This window comes from Eucyclogobius newberryi, unplaced genomic scaffold (genome assembly GCF_026437365.1).
Source record: "Eucyclogobius newberryi isolate DKJ021-1_F unplaced genomic scaffold, fEucNew1.0.hap1 SCAF_19, whole genome shotgun sequence".
NCBI lineage: Eukaryota > Metazoa > Chordata > Actinopteri > Gobiiformes > Gobiidae > Eucyclogobius > Eucyclogobius newberryi.
In genome coordinates this window covers 7,463,490-7,486,995 of record NW_027315823.1, presented here as the reverse complement: position 1 = coordinate 7,486,995, position 23,506 = coordinate 7,463,490, and the positions used below count along the sequence as shown (strand labels likewise).

The window sequence follows — 23,506 nt, the reverse complement described above, 5'->3', positions numbered from 1 at the left end:
GGAGAGGCGTTTTAATTTGGCCTTACCTCTGCGTCGTACTCGCGGCGTAATGATGTAAAATGAGCGGTCGAAAGACGTGACTGACACCGAGTTGTTTTGTCTGCGCTTCGTCTTATAATTAAAACGTAAACAAATGCCGCTCGGGCTGATTATTATGAGCGATTGAGAACGCGGGGGGCTTTATTGAGCTCACGCCGCTGTCGTAATGCAGCGTTGGTTTGTGTGACGAGAATGTGGCTTAAAGGTGCACTGTGTAACTTTCTGGAGGGTCGGCCACCTGTTTGTGTTATTCCTTTGCTCACACAGTGCACCTTTAATGGACTATTGGAGTAAATGCAGATAAACTGGACGATTATCACAAAAACGGCATCTGGTATTTTTATCTGAAACATTTTTTAAGACAAAAACAGTTGATTTTTAAAAATGTTACTATCACAAATTCCAATATTAGGGCTTCACAATATATGATAAAAGTATTGATATTGCAATATTCGCTGTTGCAAAAATTGATATTGCAACAAACTTAATGTAATATAATATAATGACACCAAGAGCTTCAGAAATTGTTTTTTTTAATGAAAAGGGCTGATTTTATTTGAGTTTTTTCCACGTTAAAGCCTAAATTGGCCTGGATTTTTTTTTTAATGAAGTTTTTATGTTTGCATCAAATGAAGGCTTGTGTATTTTAGTTTTGTCATAACTGAAATCATCTGTGTCACAAAAATGTAGTAAAAATATTAACGTCACAGTACTTCAATCAAAAGATTATTTTGTGCATTTCAGTTTTTCACCCCTTTAAATGTTTTTTGAGACAATACACTCTAATCCATCTCTAAAACAACTACTCTCCCACTTTCACCTCTTCGCTAAATTCACTCTAAATCTTGTTGCGCTATAATATCCATAATGTATTTGTTAACTTGGCGCGTTTGGACAGAATACACTTTACTCTGACAGTCGAACTAAACAATGCGGCGACTCTCAAACTCATTCATGAAATATTCAGGCGCGGCTGTCAGCTGACGAGGATGCAATGTTATCAATCATTTATGTTTATGAATTTACTCCGGCGCTGGTGTGTGGCGTGTGGCGTGTGCCGAGCTGAGTTTAGGCCTCGGTGATTTGTCGGGGAGTAAGTGGGACATGAATATTTAATGACGGGGACACACTGAGCTGCTTCATAAGAGAGAAAGGAGGAGGGACACGGCTACTTCCTGCTCTCCACACTCAGATGTTTCATTTTAGAGAGAGGAGGAGGGATACGGCTACTTCCTGCTCTCCACACTCAGATGTTTCATTATAAAGAGGAGGAGGGATATGGCTACTTCCTGCTCTCTACACTGAGCTGCTTCATTAGAGAGAGAGGAGGAGGGATACGGCTACTTCCTGCTCTCCACACTGAGCTGCTTCATTATAGAGAGAGGAGGAGGGATATGGCTACTTCCTACTCCCTGCATCTGCAAATGGAGCCTGTGCATTCACCGACGCTACTCTGGATTTTTAAAAGCTAAAATGTTAATTTTTATTTTATTTTATGTATTTATTATTATTATTATTATTATTATTATTTCATTTTAATATTTATTTTATTTATTATTTTTTGTAATTTTTAAATTTTAACTTACTCTACTCTGGATATGGCTAAAGGGTTGTGACTGTTTTATTGTGATTTATTTATTTATTTATGTTCATTCATGTCATAACTTTGTTCCCACCGCAAAAACAGCATATTTTCTCCTCATAAAATACACTGTTTAAAATTTCCCAGAGGTCTTGTTTTTTTTTTCTTTTTTTTTCCTTTTGGTGGAATAGTACCTGTGATAAACATATACTACAGTTTTTGTAGTAGTTCTAAAAAAGGAATCCTGCTCCAAAATGTGAGAACAATTCATGCACAAGGGACGTGTTAAACATTTTTTTTATGGTGTTGTTATGTATTTTTGGGTTTTGAATGATAACGTCTGCGTAAGGGAACAGTGGTAGTCCAACCTGTTGAAAGCACTTTAAAATATTTGCTCATGTGACACAGGGGAGTCATAAAGTGAGAGTCTATTTCCATTTCCATATTGTTGCAGTGACAGTAGAGATAGGATTTGAATGACTGTTTTCAGCAAGCGAACTTCTTTGCTCGTTATCAACACGTTTGTTTCATGTACCAGGAGTATTTAGTATTTAGGCGTGTTTTTCAAATACAAGCTGCTCTGTCTGAACCTTTTGTCATGTTTTATGTCAAATGAGGGTTTAATGTCAGTATCCACGTCTCCTGTGCTTCTCACACATAAGAGATGGTTTAACCCTGAAAAAGCTGTTTACAGAATCAGAGCCGCAGCAGGAGGAAAAGGGAGTTACCATGGCAACACAAGCCAAGGACTCGGTGTGATCTGAATGTGTGAGACTGTGAGACCGTGCCAGACCAGAGGGAAGCCACAAGACGGGTGAAGAGAAGAGATACAGGGCGTCTAACTCAGGACGGAAGCACCTCTGAGACGAACCTCTGCAGACCAGCAAGAACCAGGACTAAACCAGGACTAAACCAAGACTGAACCAGGAAGAATCAGGACTGAACCAGGACTGAAGCACCTCTGAGACGGACCTCTGCAGACCAGCAAGAACCAGGACTAAACCAGGACTAAACCAAGACTGAACCAGGAAGAATCAGGACTGAACCAGGACTGAAGCACCTCTGAGACGGACCTCTGCAGACCAGCAAGAACCAGGACTAAACCAGGACTAAACCAAGACTGAACCAGGAAGAATCAGGACTGAACCAGGACTGAAGCACCTCTGAGACGGACCTCTGCAGACCAGCAAGAACCAGGACTAAACCAGGACTAAACCAAGACTGAACCAGGAAGAATCAGGACTGAACCAGGACTGAAGCACCTCTGAGACGGACCTCTGCAGACCAGCAAGAACCAGGACTAAACCAGGACTAAACCAGGTTTGAACCAGGACTGAAGCACCTCTGAAACGGACCTCTGCAGACCAGAAAGAACCAGGACTAAACCAGGACTAAACTAGATTAATATGCCAAAATGTCCTTCCCTTTTCTTTCATCCACAACCTGACAAAATTCTTTGTAGCCATGCCAGGTCCAACTCAGGACCATATGAAGACATTTTTGTAATGTAGCCCCGGTCACATCCCCAGTTAGTGCACCTTTAAACCCGGTCACATCCCCAGTTAGTGCACCTTTAAACACGGTCACAACCCCAGTTAGCGCACCTTTAAACCCGGTCACATCCCCAGTTAGCGCACCTTTAAACACGGTCACATCCCTAGTCGGCGCACCTTTAAACACGGTCACAACCCCAGTTAGCGCACCTTTAAACACGGTCACATCCCCAGTTAGCGTACCTTTGAACCCGGTCACATCCCCAGTCAGCGCACCTTTAGCCCTGGTCACATCCCCAGTCAGCGCACCTTTAAACACGGTCACAACCCTAGTCGGCGCACCTTTAAACACGGTCACATCCCTAGTCGGCGCACCTTTAAACACGGTCACAACCCTAGTCGGCGCACCTTTAAACACGGTCACATCCCCAGTTAGCGCACCTTTGAACCCGGTCACATCCCCAGTTAGCGCACCTTTGAACCCAGTCACATCCCCAGTTAGCGCACCTTTAAACACGGTCACATCCCCAGTCAGCGCACCTTTTGCCCCGGTCACATCCCCAGTTAGTGCACCTTTAAACACGGTCACATCCCCAGTCAGCGCACCTTTTGCCCCGGTCACATCCCCAGTTAGTGCACCTTTAAACACGGTCACATCCCCAGTCAGCGCACCTTTTGCCCCGGTCACATCTCCAGTTAGTGCACCTTTAAACACGGTCACAACCCCAGTTAGCGCACCTTTAAACACGGTCACATCCCCAGTTAGTGCACCTTTAAACACGGTCACAACCCCAGTTAGCGCACCTTTAAACACGGTCACATCCCCAGTTAGTGCACCTTTAAACACGGTCACATCCCCAGTTAGCGCACCTTTAAACACGGTCACAAAATATGATGAATAAGTCACTCGCTCATGCATAACTCGATATCTTTAGACTTTACGCCTGCTTTTGTGCATCTTTTATGAATGAACGTCGACGCGTGTTTTCTCTTGAAGCGGCATGGTGACTGTAACCGCTGACGACACCGCGCCGTAACGGTCTCGCCGCATGAATAATGAAAGAAAGTGAGAAAAACAAATGTGTGCAAATGGCTCGGGCTCCAGAGGTGTCTCTGATACACACTTTGTTAAAGAATTCATGACGAATGTTGTGTTCAATCCGGAGCTAAAGTTTCTCTCGTGGGATTTTTTTAAATAATGGGAGAAAATGCTATCAATCATGGCAAATTACACTTTATTTACTTCTTTACTGCACCTTAAAGGTTGAATGGACGATTTTTTTTGCGCAAATCTGAGTCTCATTAGTCCTGCCACGTATCAAACATAAAACGCACCTACTGCTCACCTGCAGCCTCGTGTGGCTCGTCCCCGAGAGCAGCAGTTTCCGCGTGTCTAAGCGCATTGATCTATCATAATATAGTTCCCTCAGTGTACGGGACAAAATGAAGACGGAGAAAGACTGTTCGAGCTGACTCAGAAGAAGACGGAAATCTACGGGAGACGAGAGATGCGATGTGATCCGTCGCGCTCATAAACAAACGCACGTGTGTGTTGTATCAGTCCACACGGGGGCGTGGCATGCGCACTTCCACCTGAGTTCTCAAATCGCTGAAAAAACGTCCATTACGCCTTTAATAAAGCATGAACTTATACTTAATTCACAATGAACAAATGGTTTATAGAGCATGATTCAAGCTTAGCAACCTTATTCCGAAGCCCTTAATGAAGTAGTTACTAAACCTTAATCATGCTTAATAAGGTCTTTCCCGCCTGCTGCTGTCAGACTTTATAACAAATACTGTTAGTACTGAACACTCGCAATACTGACCTAACCTAATACTGATGTGCAATTCCGTCATATGTGCAATTACTGTTGTGATTCATGTGCAATTACTGTAAAATTCATGTGCAATCTATGTGCTGTCGTGACACATATTCATGTACAATTACTGTCGTGATCACATGCAATTGTATTTATGCATTTATTTATTTGTCTATGGGAGGTTTTTTTTTACAGGAGATCTTCTACTGAAAGTGTTTTTCAGACTTCCTATAAGTGATCTGTTCTTCTGGATCTACCTCTGGATCTACCTGCGTTGCACCAATGAAATTTCCCCATGTGGGACAATAAAGGAATATCTTATCTTATCTTATCTTATAAACTATTTGTTCACTCTGAACCTGAAACTAATCCAGGACTAGACCAGGACTAACAAAAGACTAGAACAGGACCACACCAGGACTAAACCTGAGACTAAACCTGGACTAGACCTGGACTAGACCAGGACTAAAACAGGCTAGATTTAGGACAAAATAAAGACGTGGAACAAATAAAGGCTGAAATATTTAATCATATCATTGACAAAAATCCAAAATAGTTGATTCTTTTTTGATATTTTAATTGAATAGTGCCACAGTCTTTGTTATAAAAAAATATTTTGTGTTTTTATAGTCTGTAGTCTAGACAACAGTGATTATTATTCAAATATGACATTAAGATGGTCTTTTAATTGATTAATTGTTGCTGCCCAAACCTTTATAAAGCATGAACGAAGACTTTTATTATGAACAGGCTTAGTAACCACTTCATTAGAGTCAGGGTATTAATTAAGTACTTACTAATCCTGAATCATTCTTAATATTTGTTCATTATGAATGAAGTCATTATTCATGCTTTATTAAATGTCTGTGTTTAAATGTGAGTCTTGTATAAGTCTTATATAGGATTATTGGCAAACTCTAATTGGTCCAAACATTTGGTGCATTCTAAATATTCTCCCTTTAAAATCCTTCTGAATCAATGTCACTTAAATATAATTTCCCCAATAATAAAGAATGAAAACTGCTTATGGATCTATGTAAATGCCCTTGAATTGTGAACGTCCAAATCTCTGACTAAATGAACATGACTTATTCAGCGTTAAAGTCTACGAGCTAAAGCTGATCAAGCTGTAGTTACACTGCACTGGGCCTAAAGAGGAACATTACTCTGCAGGATCTCATGAGCTTCACACGTCCTGGTCTGGCCCTGGTTTGGCCTTGGTTTGGCCCTGATTTGGCCCTGGTTTGGCCCTGGTTTGATCCTGGTCTGGCCCTGGTCTGGCCCTGGTCTGGCTCTGGTTTGGCCCTGGTTTGGCTCTGGTTTGGCCCTGGTTTGGCTTTGGTCTGGCCCTGGTCTGGCTCTGGTTTGGCCCTGGTTTGGCTCTGGTTTGGCCCTGGTTTGGCTTTGGTCTGGCCCTGGTCTGGCTCTGGTTTTGCCCCGGTTTGGCCCTGGCTTGGCTCTGGTTTGGCCCTGGTCTAGCTCTGGTTTGGCTCTGGTTTGGCCCTGGTTTGGCTCTGGTCTGGCCCTGGTCTGGCTCTGGTTTTGCCCCGGTTTGGCCCTGGCTTGGCTCTGGTTTGGTCCTGGTTTGGCTCTGGTTTGGCCCTGGTTCAGGTCTGGTTTGGCTCTGGTTTGGCTCTGGTTTGGCCCTGGTTCGGCTCTGGTTTGGCTGTGGTTTGGCCCTGGTTTGGTCCTGGTTTGGTCCTGGTTTGGCCCTGGTTCGGCTCTGGTTCGGCTCTGGTTTGGTCCTGGTTTGGCCCTGGTTTGGCCCTGGTCTGGCTCTGGTCTGGCTATGGTTTGGTTGACATTTTCTTGTTCACAGAATGAATTACGACACAGAAATCCCTGCGTGCCGATCGTGGTTTTAATTCGAACGCCGCGCTCGTGAACACGTCCCGGCCGTTATTCTGCTCCGTAAGTTCATTAGTCACACATCGCGCCGCAGTGTGTGAACGAACTGTCAGTGAGGTCAATAAAGAGCGCGGGGAAATGTATGTAGCATCGGAACAATCGATCACACTGTGGGCTCTAAACTTTACACAGAGCTTTGTCAATTATTCCAGAAGTTTGAGCAAAGTGTCAATATTAGAGTGGGTCAGCGCGGGTCAGAACGCTTCAGCTTTAGTTCTTCATTATGTGCGGAGAAAACGTCTGCTGATGGAGTAAAAGACTTGCACATTGATTATTTTGTGAATTTTGTTTACAATGTTTACAATAAAGCTCAGTGCACATGTCAGTAGATTTTTATTTTTCATTTTGAATCCATCATTGGTGAAACATTGTGATACTCCCTACAAGAACTTGTCATTCTGTTATTTTCAAGTTTTTTTTATTATATTACGAATTTGTTTTTTTTAAATTATATTACGAATTCATTTTATTCATTTTATTTAGGAGAAGATTTGGGTTAAGATTACTTTCATGTTTAGGAATAATTTATTTGTTTAAAATTATTAGGCCCGAGCGCCACAAGCTGGCGAGAGGCCTATTAATCTCGTAAGGCCGTGCAAAGCACCGCTGCGAAAGTGCGAAAATCGAGCGCGAAGCGCTCGCCCACTTCCAAACACTCACTACTCACTCGCCCCTGGCAAGTACAGTGAACTAGCCCATGCCGAAGGCATGGATCATGCATACTTACTCCTGCTATGACAGAAATAGTCAACAATGAGTGAATGGGCGTAGCCCATTCACTCATTGTTGAGTGAATGGGCGTAGCCCATTCACTCAACTCACAGTGAATGGGCGTAGCCCATTCACTCAACAATGAGTGAATGGGCATAGCCCATTCACTCATTGTTGACAACAGCAGCGCGAAGCGCTGCATTCCTCCAAAAACCCTCCTGGCATCGTCCCGTACGCGAGAATCCATGCCGCAGGCATGGGCCATGCTTGTATCTGCTCAAATCAATGGAAGTCTATGGGGAGTGGGCGGGGCATCCCGACGGAATAGGGAGTGACGAGCGCGTAAGCGCTCGTAATGATGATTCCACCCCATGGCGGCATCGGGAAGGCTTAGAGCTTTCAAACGATGTATAATTTGTTGTTATAGTGGAAACGGCTATATTGTTTTTGCTAAAAATATTATTATTTTTATTTTTTTTTATTGTTCTTCTTCTGCGCTTTGAGCTCTAATTTGACCCCCTGAACATGCTCAAAAACTCACCAAACTTTGCCCAAAATTCAGAATCGGCGAAAAATTAGATTTTATCTGGGCCATTTTTTTTTTCGTCAAAAAATGGCGCGACAGCGCCACCGACAAAAGTCAAAATACATTGCGCCTATGGGAGACGCCCCGAGGTCAACTTTGTCGTAGAGCTACGAAATTCGGGACACGCATTCCTCTCGTGAGGACAAAAAAAATATATCATTGTGGCCATGCCCCCAGACTTACCCTATGCCCGCCATCTTCCTTTGAACATGAAAACAAGCTGAGTTAGCCATTTTGTTCACGTCAAACTTTGACGAACTCCTCCTAGGGCGTTTTGCCCACCAACTTCAAAATCGGTGTACGTCCTCTGGACAAGTGGGGCATCTAAAGTTATCCAAATTTTTGGTATACCTTTTACGCTCTGTGTGCGGCGCAGCCGCAAAGTTGGACCACTTATTGCTAATCTAAAAATTGCTCCCATTTGATCAAAACGAGTCCGATTAGGACCATATTTGAATCAGTTGTTAAACTTTCTAGTTTGGACCAGTTTATGATGACAAAATTGAAATGGGCGCGATAGCGCCCCCTACAGAGTGACCTTTAAATTAACATTGAAGGTCAAAAATTAGTTTTACCAAAATGTTCTAAACTTTACCCAAAATTCTATTTTGCCGTCCCGATCAAAAAAGCCAATCAGACAAATGCCTTAATTTTTACGGCGTAGTCGTAGCGATGACAGAAACCTCCCATGTTATCCCTATGGGAAAACCGCAAAATCTCTCAAATATCCACATTTTTCTGTTTCACACTTTAACGAACTCCTCCTAGTGCGTTTTGCCCACCGACCTCAAAATCGGTGTACGTCTTCTAGACAAGTGGGGCATCTAAAGTTATCCAAATTTAAAGGATAGCTTTTACGGTCTCTGTGCGACGGAGCCGCAAACGTTTCCCAGAATTCTGACTATTTGGCCTTCAGAGTGGCCAATAAACAATAGAGTTTTTTCAAATGACATGACATTTTGCACAAAATTCTCAATTGCCATCCCCAAAATAAAAGTATGAGAGCCAAAGTCATATTTTGTACAGCGTAGCCGTAGCGATGACAGAAACATCCCATGTTATCCCTATGGGGAAACCGCAAAATCTCTAAAATGACCACATTTTTACACTTCACACTTTAAGAAACTCCTCCTAGGGCGAAAGCCCGATCAAGTTGATATTTGGGGAGAATCATCTACACAAGCGGGGCATCAAAAGTTATCCATATTTTGATTTTAAGTACTAGGGTCTCTGTGCGGTAGAGCCGCAAATATATGTCACAAATGGGAAAAACGCCAAATCCTTGAAATGTTCACATTTACGCTTCACACTTTAATGAACTCCTCTGTGGGCAATAGCTCGATCAAGCTCATATTTTGGGAAAATAATCTACACAAGCGGAGCATCAAAAGTTATCCATATTTTTATTCCAAGTGTCACAGTCTCTGTGTGCTGGAGCTGCACATTTGACCGACATTTGTGTTCATTTGCACTGGTTAAGCACAGCATTGTACATGTACAATGTGTCGCTGTCTTAGTTCTTAGACAATTGCGTTAGCGCCATCTCTGTAAAATGCAGAGAGCAGAGTCGGAAGGCCGGCGGCCCGCGAGGGCCGTTGGATGCCGCTTGCGGCTTTAATTTTTCTTGTTCTTCTGCTTTTTGAGCTCTAATTTGACCCCCTGAACATGCTCAAAAACTCACCAAACTTTACCCAAAATTCAAAATCGGCGAAAAATTTTGTTTTTTCTGGGCCATTTTTTTTTTCGTTAAAAAATGGCGCGACAGCGCCACCGACAAAAGTCAAAATACATTGCGCCTATGGGAGACGCCCCGAGGTCAACTTTGTCGTAGAGCTACGAAATTCGGAACACGCATTCCTCTTGTGAGGACAAAAAACAAATATTATTGTGGCCACGCCCCCAGAATTACCCTATGCCCGCCATCTTCCTTTGAAAATGAAAACACGCTGTGTTAGCCATTTTGTTCACGTCAAACTTTGACAAACTCCTCCTAGGGCGTTTTGCCCACCGACTTCAAAATCGGCGGACGTCCTCTGGACAAGTGTGGCATCTAAAGTTATCCAATTTTTTGAGATACCTTTTACGGTCTGTGCGCGGCGCAGCCGCAAAGTTGGACAACTTATTTTGGGATATTGCAGATCTAAAAATTGTTCCCATTTGATCAAAACAAGTCCGATTAGGACCAAATTTGAATCAGTTGTTCAACTTTCTAGTTTGGACCAGTTATGATGACAAAATTGAAATGGGCGCGATAGCGCCCCCTACAGAGTGACCTTTAAATTAACATTGAAGGTCAAAAATTAGTTTTACCAAAATTTTCTAAACTTTACCCAAAATTCTATTTTGGCGTCGCGATCAAAAAAGCCAATCAGACAAATGCCTTAATTTTTACGGCGTAGTCGTAGCGATGACATAAACCTCCCATGTTATCCCTATGGGAAAACCGCTAAATCTCTCGAATATCCACATTTTTCTGTTTCACACTTTAACGAACTCCTCCTAGTGCGTTTTGCCCACCGACCTCAAAATCGGTGTACGTCCTCTAGACAAGTGGGGCATCTAAAGTTATCCAAATTTTAAGGATAGCTTTTACGGTCTCTGTGCGACGGAGCCGCAAACGTTTCCCAGAATTCTGACTATTTGGCCTTCAGAGTGGCCTGTAAACAACAGTTTTTCCAAATGACATGATATTTTGAACAAAAATTCTAATTTGCCATCCTGATCATAAAAGTATGAAAGCCAAAGTCATATTTTGTACGGCGTAACCGTAGCGATGACAGAAACATCCCATGTTATCCTTATGGGAAAATCGTAGAATCGCTCAAATCACCACATTTTTACGCTTCACACTTTAACAAACTCCTCCTAGGGCGATTGTCCGATCAAGTTCATATTTGGAGAATATCATCTACACAAGCGGGGCATCAAAACTTATCCATATTTTGATTCTAAGTGCTACGGTCTCTGTTTGGCGGACCCGCAAATATATGTCAGAAATGGGAAAACAGCGAAATCTCTGAAATGTTCACATTTACGCTTCACACTTTAACAAACTCCTCTAAGGGCAATAGCTCGATCAAGCTCATATTTGGGGAAAATCATCTACACAAGCGCAGCATCAAAAGTTATCCATATTTTTATTCCAAGTGTCACGGTCTCTGTGCGGCGGCGCAGCAAATTTGACTGACACTTGTGTTGATTTGCACTGGATTGGCCATGTCCAATGTGTCGCCGTCTGTCAAGTTATTTTTTAATTCAACACACAATAAGGGCGCCATCTTTATCAAGTCGAAAGTGCAGAGCCGGAAGGCCGGCGGCCCGCGAGGGCCGTTGGATGCCGCTTGCGGCTTTAATTCTTTCTTCTTTCTTTCTTTCTTCTCGGGACCAACCCCCCTATTTTTCACCCAGTGAACATTGACGAAAAGTCACAAAAATTTGCACACCTCTAAAAATCGTGCCTCTCTACATTCTGGCTATATCCCTTTTCTAAAATAAAAAAATTGGCGCGTCAGCGCCCCCAAATGTACCAAAAATGCATTGAGAGATGGGAAATGACCCAAAAAAATCTGATCGTAGAATCATGAAATTTGGCGCAGAGGTAGATGGTGACAAGAGAAGTAAAAAATATTATTACGGCAACGCCGTCCGCCCAACCAAATGTCGGCCATATTGCTTCAAAAATGGCTAAACATGACTTCGGATTTTTTCCAAACGTCGTACTTTTACGAACTCCTCCCAGGGCGTTGGCCCTAAAAAGCTGAAATTTGGTGAAAATGCTACTGAGGAGTGGGACATCAAAAGTTATCCAAATTACATTGATACCTCTCACGGTCTCTGTGCGGCGAAGCCGCAAACTGTAGCTAGAATTTCAGAAATCTCCCAAATTTTAAATTTCTGCCGTTTGCGCAGATAAAGTCCGAATTGCGTCAAATTAGAATCAGTTGTTAAACTCTTTGCCCTAAACCTACTTGAAGTGAAATAAATTAATTTGGAGCCACAGCAACCCCTACAGATTTTATATGGAGGTTAAATGTTTAGTTTTGTGAAATTATATGAAATTTGACACACAACTCAATTTTAGAATCAAAAAAGTCAATGAGACCCATGTCATAATTGTTATGGCGTTGCCGTAACGATGACCGAAACCTTCCATGTTATTCCAATGGGGAAATCGCCAGAACATGTTTACACTTTAGACTTTCACGAACTCCTCTTAGGGCGTTAGACATATTAACCTGAAATTTGGTGAGACTCATCTTCAGGGGTGGACCATCAAAAGTTATCCACATTTTTATTCTAAGAGTCACGGTGTCTGTGCGGCAAAGCCGCACATTTTGCCAAGAATTCCAAACAAAATTGCTTTTTGATGGTAAAATAAAGGGGAGAAGATGTGACAGCGTCACAGATTCAGCAGTAGATGTAATAAAAGGACAATTGGGGCGCGTTAGCGCCCCCTCCTCTTGCGGCGTGGCGGCGGCGTGGTGAGGGCCGATCATTGCCGCTTGCGGCTATATTTATTATTATTATTATTATTATTATTATTATTATTAGGGCTTTGGGACATGGAATGCTAGAATTCTATAATTTTTCAATTTTTTTTTGGTGAATGTTTATTTTGGACAATAAATTATTTCACAATCACGGTAAAATAAGAGTTAGGTTTAGGTTAAGAATCCACTAGTTTTTGGAGCTTTTGGGGATGCTAGTGCAGACCAGGACGAATGTCGTACTTTTAGCAAGTCCCACCAGAAAGCGCTGACGTCAGCATCTTATGTTAATTAGTTCTGATCAGAAATTACTATTCACGAGACATTTTTTACTGCCAAAAATACCTTTAAACATATGCATCCTGCGTCACATTCTAGATTCCACATTCAAGTTTAATGCCTCCCTGTGAACCACTCCATGCAAAGCTACAAGATCTCCATGGAGACAGAGGCCACAACGTGCACCTTCAAGTACAACATTCACTCCAGTGTTTTTGTTGTTTTGTCTTTTTGTCGTCCGCTCTTGTCGTGCCGCTTCACATGATTATGATGAAGAGACCGTAAACACGGCACCAGTTTGTGAATTTGGTCCACTGACAATAGCTTTTGTTTTTCTGGTTTCTGACGTTTGCACGTGTCGTTTTCAGCCGCCTGCACCAGTAGTCAAGAATGGACCATGGCTCCCACCGTGCTTCCTCTGCAGGAGCTCCACCTGGTGAGACTTCTCCACTCCAAACCTGCTGTGACTTTGAATAGAAGTTGTACAGCTGTGTTAACATACGTGTCTGTGTGTGGGTGCTTGTGTGTCTCTGTGTGTGTGTGTGTGTGTCTCTCTGTGTGTGTGTGTGTGTCTCTGTGTGTGTCTCTCTCTGTGTGTGTGTGTGTGTGTGTGTGTGTTTGTGTGTGTGTGTGTCTCTGTGTGTCTCTGTTTGTGTGTGTGTGTGTGTGTGTGTTTGTGTGTGTCTGTGTGTGTCTGTGTGTGTCTCTGTCTGTGTTTGTGTGTGTGTGTGTGTGTGTGTGTCTCTGTCTGTGTGTCTCTGTGTGTGTTTGTGTGTGTGTTTGTTTGTGTCTCTCTGTGTGTGTGTGTGTGTGTTTGTGTCTCTCTGTGTGTGTCTCTGTGTGTGTCTCTGTGTGTCTGTGTGTGTATGTGTGTCTGTGTGTGTATGTGTGTGTGTGTGTGTGTGCGTGCTTGTGCGTGCTTGTGCGTCCGTGTAGGGGGTTCTGGGCAGTCTGTGCAGCGGCAAAACGGCTCTGGTTCACCGGCACATGACCGGTAGTTACCTGCCCGTGGAGAACGCCGAAGGTCAGTTTGAACAATAAGCCAAAACTCTGGAGGCGTATTGATCATTCATCATAAATGCGTTTGCGTTGAAGGGCGCCAGTACATCAAGGACGTGCAGGTGGACGGACAGAGCCATGTTCTCGTCATCAGAGAAGAGACGGAGCTCCCTGGACTTCAGGTGGGTCAAACTACATCATAATACGACCAATATGCATTTAATTAACCCTGGTTGTGTTTTTGCTGCTGCCAAAAATGTAAAGCCGATTTATAATATTTACGCCAAATTACGTTCAGTCCAGTTTCCTTTTGTGTGGCCCCCAGTCACAAGAGCAGTCACCTCGAAGAGCCTTACACAGTTGTTGATTTAACCAACAGAAGCAGTCGGCAAATCAAACACTGACGTGGCCATTGGTCAATAAAAGACAAGCGGCTTAACCAACGTCCGCAGGAACTTAGCAAACGGAAGTCCTTTTGTCCAGAAATACAAATACCCAGAGGGAAAAAGAGAAACCTTGAGGAGAACCTGAAGGAGAGATGCATTTCCGTGGATGGTCTACAGGGGGCAGTACAGTCTAATTTAAACGTGTTGGCGCCTAAGATAATCACACTTACCTCACACTGGGACTTGTAAATGAGTCAATTTGGGTTTGACAGCAAAGAGTTTCTTGTAAAAATAGTAGCACTTTGTGACAAAATGAGACGCGGGGGTAAAGGCCGAAAAGCAGCGCTCTGATTGGCTGCGGTTTCAAGCCGTGTGTGCCACATTTAAACACTTTTTGTCCCGCTTGCAGTTCGCCAGCTGGGTGGACGCTGTGATCCTCGTCTTCAGTTTGGAGAATGAATCCAGTTTTCAAGAAGTTTACAAATTCTACCACCAGCTCGCTCTGCACCGGCCCATCAGCGAGATCGCCTTCGTGGTGGTGGGCACTCAGGGTGAGAAAAGAGACAGAATCTTCCCCCAGCGGCACTGAACGAACGCTGGTCGCTACGGAAACGGACGTCTGTCTTTGTCTGTATTGTCCCACTTTATGCCTTTTGTCAGTCTTGTACAGTCTGCAAAAGGTTTCAATGTACATTAATATTAAAGGGTGGATGAAAAATTACATGTACCGCTATATATATAAGAAGAGCAGCGCAAACCTACTAAACTAAACATCATTATAATATTTAAAGACCCACCTGTTCAGAGCTGTTTTTAATCCTTAAATTCACTCTTGCTACTCTATTTATTTTATTTATTTTATTTATTTTATTTATTTTATTTATTTTATTTATTTTATTTATTTTTATTCATTTTATTCATTTTATTCATTTTATTCATTTTATTCATTTTATTCATTTTATTCATTTTATTTCATTTTATTCATTTTGTTCATTTCATTCATTTTATTCATTTTGTTCATTTTGTTTATTTTAAATGTTTAATTAATTTATTTTAATTTTATTTTTGCATTATTATTATTTAGTGTTAGTCCCTGTTAAGCCCTTTTTTTAGACTATCCGGGGCTTTAGTCTCTAGCCCCGGCTTCGTTCCAGCTTTGACCCTTTTCTGGTTTCCGTGACAGATAAAATCAGCAGCACGAACCCCAGAGTGATCGACGACGTCAAAGCTCGACAGCTGTGCTCCGACGTGAGGAGGTGCACGTACTACGAGACCTGCGCCACCTACGGGCTCAACGTCAACCGAGTCTTCAACGACGGTGAGGCGAAAAGCTCTTCTCGCTGTGGTCGGAGGGCGAGGGCCGGTAAAGGGTACGATACTCAAGTGAATGCTGGGAGTGGCGTGACCAGGACTGGGTGATTTGGCGATAAAAACCTACTGTATTTTCCGGACTATTAGTAGTTTTCATCGTTTTGGCCGGGGTGCGACTGACTTATATGTGATTATTTGTTATTTTCACACCTGTAACCGCATTTCATACTCCAGTGCGACTTATATATGTCTTTGTCATCTCTATTTTGCATTTTTTGGCTGGTGCGACTTATAGTCCGGAAAATACGGTAAATAGCAATTTGCCATTTTGGTGTCGTCGTATCGTATTGTTAGCTTAATTTACATATTTAAAAGAATATAGATACACGACGGCTACTTAAATTGTGATCTCTATATACTGTATGGCCTAAAAGTTGAAATATGAAATATAATCACGAAATAATGTACAACACGATTGTTAGTTTAGAGTTCTTCTTACGTCTTTCATTATTAGCGGGTTAGCCTCTGCAGAACCTCCACAGTCAGTGTTAAAGCATAACTAAGTCACATTTTCACCTTATTGAACGCATTTGTAAGTCCCTGTGATGGTTCAATATGTTTTTTTGGGGCGTTTCAAGTGTCCCTTCAAGCCCCCTGCTGTTCTGACCTTGCACCATTTGCCGACATCAATGACAACTCTCCTGAGAAACCCTGGCTCTTTTTAATAATTGACAATGTGAATGGTTTTGTATGTGATTATACTGTCTTATTACGAAAGACGAAAAACGAAAGAGAGAAAAAATGTGAGAGAACAAAAAACAGCATTTGTGTCGGTTTTCTGACAATGTAGTTTCACAAGGGACCTGCAGGGGGAGCTCTTAGTTCTGCTTTAATGCGTCTTTTGGCCTTAGCGTCCCCAATTTTTTGCAATCTCCGTCAATATCGTGCGCAGAGCTAAAAAAGAACAAATATTAAACCGCGTAAAGGCCATTCTCACATCACATTTGAGATAAAAACGCGCCGTGACGTCTTTCAGTATTTGTGGCGATGTACATCCAGTCGTGTTCTTACATTCTGCCGTTTTCCCATCCCCCGCAGCCGCTCAGAAGATCATGACGGCCAAGAAGCAGGCGGCTCTTCTGGCGGCGACCTGTAAATCTCTGCCCAACTCGCCGACCCACTCCGGAGGCTCCACCCCGGTGTCAGGGGGCTTCCCTGGGCAGGTATGAGCCGCCGAGACGCTTTCACCCGCTCACGGAGACAGCAGCGTGTTTTATTTGGCATGTTTGCATTTTTGAACTGTTGTTTGTGCGATCCAAAAGCTTTTTCCAGGTTTAGCTCTGATCAACAGTTAAACAGTTAGCTTTGTTCATTGTTGCGTTTGTTACACGTTTTGTTGAACATTATTCCATCTTAAGCCGGGTTTAGACCTTCAAACCCGGCCAAATTAATGGATAATCATGATTATTTAGGTCACAATATAATCATAAGAACAAAAACATAATAATCGTGACTATTTTAGAAGTGGTTTTCATTCAATTTATATAAAAAAAGTACTTTTTTACCCGACTGTTTTTGTCACATATAACTTTTATTTTGTCGTTCGGTGTCATAAAGCCGGTCACAAACTCGACAAATGGCAACGCGTCGGACGATATTTCACACGGTCTCAGTGACAACCGGGATTTTTTTTTAAATCGTGATGTTTTTCCAAGGTATTTTTCACAAATTTGGCCTCGTTGAGTGCAGTTCGCACACAAAGTGATTCAAAGTGCTGCACGGAACAAGAAAAGATTCGTTAAACCTATAAAAACATAGTGCACAAAGTGCATAAAGCGCAGATAAAATCCTTTCAGTCATATCAAGTGTGGATCAAGTGTATGAAGCTTTTATTTTACACTGAATTTATGTAACTTGAGTTCGTTCTAAATTCTGTGTAAAATGAAATGATAAATGTGTCAAATGATACAAGTGTCTGCTCCGGGGAAGAGCTACATTGTGTACGCTTCGGCAGAGTGGGATTCAAAGCAACAACCTTCTGGTGACGTGTCAGACAATCCAGCTTCTGCGTCACTATTGAGCCTTTGTTTTTAGCGGTTTGTTTGACAAGAACGTTCAAAGTGACGTCTTTTATTTGACGAGCTCTTCATGTCTTGCCCGTATCGCCAACGTCGTGTTCGAACGCAGAAGGATCGCACCGTGAAGGGCGTGGTCGGGCGTGGTCGGTCGTGCCGGTCGTTAGCGTGACTATATTTCACTTCGATGGCTGGAAACGGTTGCGAATGTTATCTGTCGTTGTCGCCTTGGTTCGCCAGTCATTCAAGTTCAATAGTTTGTTAAGACAGTTTCGTAACGTCGGTTTTTGATAAATATACCGTATTTTCTGGACTATAAGTGGCACCGGAGTTTATGTCGCACCAGCCAAAAAATGCATAATAGAGAAGAAAAAAACATATATAAGTCGCACTGGAGTATGAAATGCGGTTGCAAGTGTGAAAATAACAAATAATATCACATACAAGTCGCTCCAGAGTATAAGTACATAAGTATAAATATAAGTATAAGTCACATCCCGGCCAAAACTATGAAAAAAGGTGCGACTTATTGTCAAATCTCGAACCCGCCACAGTCACAAAACGCATCGCACGATCGACCTCGATGTTCCTCCGCACGGATCCGTTCGCCCGGGTCCGTCATTAGCGGTTGAGTGTTCGGTTTTCGTGAACGTCGAGCTCATATTCAATTCAAAATATGTCCGAAGATGAAGTACATATGCGTAGCGCGTTAGATGTTAGCTCGTCCACGTTGGTGTTGCCATAGTAACGTTCGCGGCGGAAGGTTCTCGGCACGAGCGACTTCAATGTTAACGCAAATTCGGCACCGACTCAAATCAATGGGGCTGTACGTCTATGAAAATGACCTGCCACGGCCTTGTTTTTTTTGTTTTTTTTATTGTTTGTCTGTCAATGCATCAATTAAATAAATAAATAAATAGATAAATACAAAAAAAAGTATGAATGAACAGAGCTTCTACCGTCGCTAACTGGCAGCACGTCTCTCAGGCGATTGGCTCTCATCCGCCTGTCAATCGCGGCACTTTGTAACCGCGGCGACAGGAGGATCGGGTTCTGTCGTCCGGAACCGGTCAAACGAACTGTGGTCTATTTAAAGCCCTGATTTGTTTTCCATTTTATTCATTTATTCTTCTTTTCTTTTCCTCTCTTCGCCCGAGCACATTCTTCTCATTTTGGCTATTTATACTCGGCAATTTGATTTATTAACGTCCATTACCTCCTTCTCTCTCTCCCTCTCTCCCTCTCTCACATACTAACCCACTCTTCCCTCTCTCTCTCCCTCCCTCTCTCCCTCCCTCTCTCACATACTAACCCACTCTTCTCTCTGTCCCTTCCTCTCTCCCTCTCTCTCTCCCTCTCTCCCTCTCTCACATACTAACCCACTCTTCACTCTCTCTCTCCCTCCCTCTCTCCCTCCCTCTCTCACATACTAACCCACTCTTCCCTCTCTCTCTCCCTCTCTCTCTCCCTCCCTCTCTCCCTCCCTCTCTCACATACTAACCCACTCTTCTCTCTGTCCCTTCCTCTCTCTCTCCCTCTCTCCCTCTCTCACATACTAACCCACTCTTCCCTCTCTCCCTCTCTCTCTCCCTCTCTCACATACTAACCCACTCTTCCCTCTCTCTCTCCCTCCCTCTCTCTCTCTCTCTCTCTCTCTCTCTCTCTCTCTCTCTCTCAGGCGAGTAACGGCGGCCAGAGCAGCGACTACTCGTCCTCGCTGCCGTCCACTCCGGTCATCAGTCACAAAGACATCGGTAAAACTGTGAAAGCGGACACGCCCGGCTCCGTCCGCAGCGCCACCCGCAGGAGGACGCCCAGATTTGCCGTAAATGCCCTTTTTCCTGTTTCTGCTCGCATTTGACATTTGCGTGACATTTTAAATATTGACTAAATCCAAACAGTGACACCGGCTGAGAGAGGCTGCAGCGGTATATTTAATTATCTTGTTTATTGTACGTATCTTGTACGTTGAGTGTTTTACATTTACGAAGTGCTCCGAGGACTAACAAAAGGAAATAATGAAGGTTTTAACGATGCCTGAGCAGATTCAACCCTGAACTCTGTGGACAAGGGGAAAAAATTGCGCTTTAATGATCTGGATTCTAAATTATAGCGTTGAAAAGGGAGATCGCGTTAACAGTGTCACCACAAACAAACAAACAAACAAACAAACAAGCCTTAATTACTTGTGGGAGGGGGTGAAACTGTTATTTGAACCTGTCAGGCCTCAAGGCGCCTTCTACAGCCAATAGAGGGGATTTGTCGTTCTCATGGAGCCAATTATGTCTCGTCCTGGGGCTAATATTGTGATAAAAATGGAATTGTTTCATCCCCGTGACAATCTGCCACGTATTTTCTCTTGAAAGTGCTAAAATGTACCAGTAAAAAAGACTCGATTGAGGTTCAAATATAGCACAAAATGTGAGTGGACCATAAAAATAACCACACAAGTGCAGAAATATCACTTTACACTGCAAATATTCACAGTTTTATTGTAGAAAACGGTACAAAATGGGTTACATAATTCATAATACATGAGTTTGTGATGCTTAAAAAGAGTCGGAAGAAGTTTTGAAGCGTATTGTCCCTTTCCCCTCTAGTAAGATGTATTTACAAAAGGATTACACACACATTTTCTCTTTTTTGACAAATCTGCAACTACCCAACAGCAGAATATTTGTCTAATAACACTAATGTTTCCACTCTTCCAAGTATCTTGCAATAAACTCAAGCTCTTCTACGATTTATGCCACAGATGGGAAAACAAAAAGCTTTTCTCACAGTGCAATTGTTTCCCATCTTCAAATGTAACTGTCCCCTTATGTTATAACCTCTTTCTCTCTCTGAACATGGACTGTATTTGTCTTGGTAACAATTTCCTACCGGCGTTAATATAATCTGTGCTGTATTTAAATCCACATTACGTAATGCTTTCCTAAAATCCAATGAACACATTGGACTTGATCGCGCAATTTAGACTTCAAACTACACGTGAGGGCGAGAAAAAATGGAAAACACATCTATTTTGTCTTGAAAAACTAACAATTTTATCAGTGCAAAGTATTCTTGCTGGTTCACGACCCGGCTTTGACCTTTAACCGAATGTCTTTCCCCCATCGAACCCCATTTCGCACAACATCTGTCCCGTTTAAGCCAGAAAAACCTTTTAAAGGGTTAGGGATAGGGTTAGTACCGTATCGACTTTACTGCCAGTATTCAGTATTCTGTGACTAAAAACTGAACACTAGTACTACTTCTACTACCATCGCTAGCTACTACTACCGCAACCTTTTACTTAGATTAAAGTATTTAGCTAATGAAGTCTGAAAGCGTGTCCGAAGCGCAGCCGCTAAAGTCATTAATCTTCCGCGACGGAACCTGCACGGTCCGTAACAGGTGCAGCTTTTAAATATAAAATACACAGATTACTTTCATTTGCGTCAGACATCGGCGTGAAATGTGTACTCTCTGCATTTTTTATGGCGCCAGCTCGTTCTGTTTGCTGTTCACTTAAATTACAGGCCATTTTCTTTGATGGGGGACACTAAAAGTACAGCTTAATCTTGATATTGGCAGCGGCGTCGATGCCGAGAGACGAGGTTTTTAGTGTGACGCAGATTCTCATCCTTTTTCTGTCTTTGATGTGGTTCAGGAGGATTAAATTGCTTGCTTTCGATAGATGTCAATGTCAAAAAAACACAAAAACAAGTCTTCCTTTGACGCTGTTTAATTTAAAGCTGCATTTAAACATTTACGAACCTTTGTGGAATGTTCAGGTTTCTGCGCGGGTTTTAGCTTAGCACTTTTACACGGAGGGCCACATGTTGAAGCGTTAAAATTAAAGGAGTCACTGAGGATGAGCCTGCTGTGGATTGTGATAGAAAAATAATTTAATAATCTCAAATAATCTGGTTCAGCCCTGTCTGTATTTTGTTTATTTATTTACATATTCATTCCTGTCGTTGTTGTACATTTGATCAGTGTTTTTCTTAGATATAATTTTTATTTTTTAATTGAAAAATGATTGAATCTCAAATAATCTGATAGCCTAGTCGTACATTGTTTATTTATTTATTTTTCTTTCTTTTAATTTTAATTTTAATTTGTTTCTGTCATTACTGTACATATAGTTTGTTTGATCTGTTTTTCTTTAATATGAAAAAAATTGAAAAATAATTTAAATTCAAGCAGTTTCATTAATCTTTGTATGTACAAAAGATTGTTCTAAAATACGACCAAAAAAAAAAGATACTAAATTAAAATTTCATTTCAGACTCAAAAGTGGTAAACTAGCACTTTGAGTAGTAGTTTTCATGTGTACTGACTACTTTTACTTACAACGGGACCACGGGACGTACTTTTACTTTGACTACAACTGAAGCTTTTTCTACTACTTTTACTTAAGTGCACTTTTTGGCAGCAGTACATTTTTAGCCCTGTAACTGTCCTTTTACTCGAGTACACATCGTCAGTACTCTTTCCACCACCGTGAGCGTTTTCTCAGCAGCCTCTCTGGTCCTTCTTAGCCCTGTAACCGTCCTTTTACTCGAGTACACATCGTCAGTACTCTCTCCACCACCGTGAGCGTTTTCTCAGCAGCCTCTCTGGTCCTTCTTAGCCCAGTAACTGTCCTTTTACTCGAGTACACATCGTTAGTACTCTTTCTACCACCGTGAGCGTTTTCTCAGCAGACTCTCTGGTCCTTCTTAGCCCTGTAACCGTCCTTTTACTCGAGTACTCATCGTCAGTACTCTTTCCACCACCGTGAGCGTTTTCTCAGCAGCCTCTTTGGTCCTTCTTCTTAGCCCTGTAACTGTCCTTTTACTCGAGTACACATCGTTAGTACTCTTTCCACCACCATGAGCGTTTTCTCAGCAGCCTCTCTGGTCCTTCTTAGCCCAGTAACTGTCCTTTTACTCGAGTACACATCGTCAGTACTCTCTCCACCACCGTGAGCGTTTTCTCAGCAGCCTCTCTGGTCCTTCTTAGCCCAGTAACTGTCCTTTTACTCGAGTACACATCGTTAGTACTCTTTCTACCACCGTGAGCGTTTTCTCAGCAGACTCTCTGGTCCTTCTTAGCCCTGTAACCGTCCTTTTACTCGAGTACTCATCGTCAGTACTCTTTCCACCACCGTGAGCGTTTTCTCAGCAGCCTCTTTGGTCCTTCTTCTTAGCCCTGTAACTGTCCTTTTACTCGAGTACACATCGTTAGTACTCTTTCCACCACCATGAGCGTTTTCTCAGCAGCCTCTCTGGTCCTTCTTAGCCCAGTAACTGTCCTTTTACTCGAGTACACATCGTCAGTACTCTTTCCACCACCGTGAGCGTTTTCTCAGCAGCCTCCCTGGTCCTTCTTAGCCCAGTAACTGTCCTTTTACTCGAGTACACATCGTTAGTACTCTTTCCACCACCGTGAGCGTTTTCTCAGCAGCCTCCCTGGTCCTTCTTAGCCCAGTAACTGTCCTTTTACTCGAGTACTCATCGTCAGTACTCTTTCTACCACCGTGAGCGTTTTCTCAGCAGCCTCTCTGGTCCTTCTGTTCTCCAGGGCCGCAGAGGCAGCGACTCGAACAGACGCAGCGCCGACAGCAGTCTGGGCAGTGGGCGGTGCATCCCCATAAAGCAGGTGAGAGGCACAGATTTATATAGAAAAGCCGAGCGAGCCTGAGATGAACCCACGAGAGCGAAGACGTCTCCACGGCAGCAGAGGGAAAGAAAGAAGAGTGGACGGACGGGTCTGGTTGAGGCGACGGCGGTAGGCGTTTTGGCTCGGGCTGCCAGAAGATAGTCGTTTATTGACTGGTTTATTGGTTTATTGAACTGAA

The 23,506-nt window shown here is 42.8% G+C and overlaps 1 protein-coding gene across 2 annotated transcripts in view; it reads left to right on the top strand.

The window, feature by feature from the left end:
• The window catches only part of LOC140365249 (arf-GAP with GTPase, ANK repeat and PH domain-containing protein 1-like), a 68,522-nt gene that overhangs the window by 6,874 nt on the left and 38,142 nt on the right, over nucleotides 1-23,506 (top strand). For both annotated transcript variants that reach the window (XM_072451547.1, XM_072451546.1), the window contains exons 5-12: nucleotides 13,277-13,344; nucleotides 13,845-13,932; nucleotides 14,004-14,089; nucleotides 14,703-14,844; nucleotides 15,477-15,611; nucleotides 16,703-16,827; nucleotides 19,358-19,504; nucleotides 23,230-23,307. In XM_072451547.1, the coding sequence (XP_072307648.1) occupies nucleotides 13,277-13,344; nucleotides 13,845-13,932; nucleotides 14,004-14,089; nucleotides 14,703-14,844; nucleotides 15,477-15,611; nucleotides 16,703-16,827; nucleotides 19,358-19,504; nucleotides 23,230-23,307 (869 nt within the window). The remainder of the gene's footprint in view (nucleotides 1-13,276; nucleotides 13,345-13,844; nucleotides 13,933-14,003; nucleotides 14,090-14,702; nucleotides 14,845-15,476; nucleotides 15,612-16,702; nucleotides 16,828-19,357; nucleotides 19,505-23,229; nucleotides 23,308-23,506) is intronic.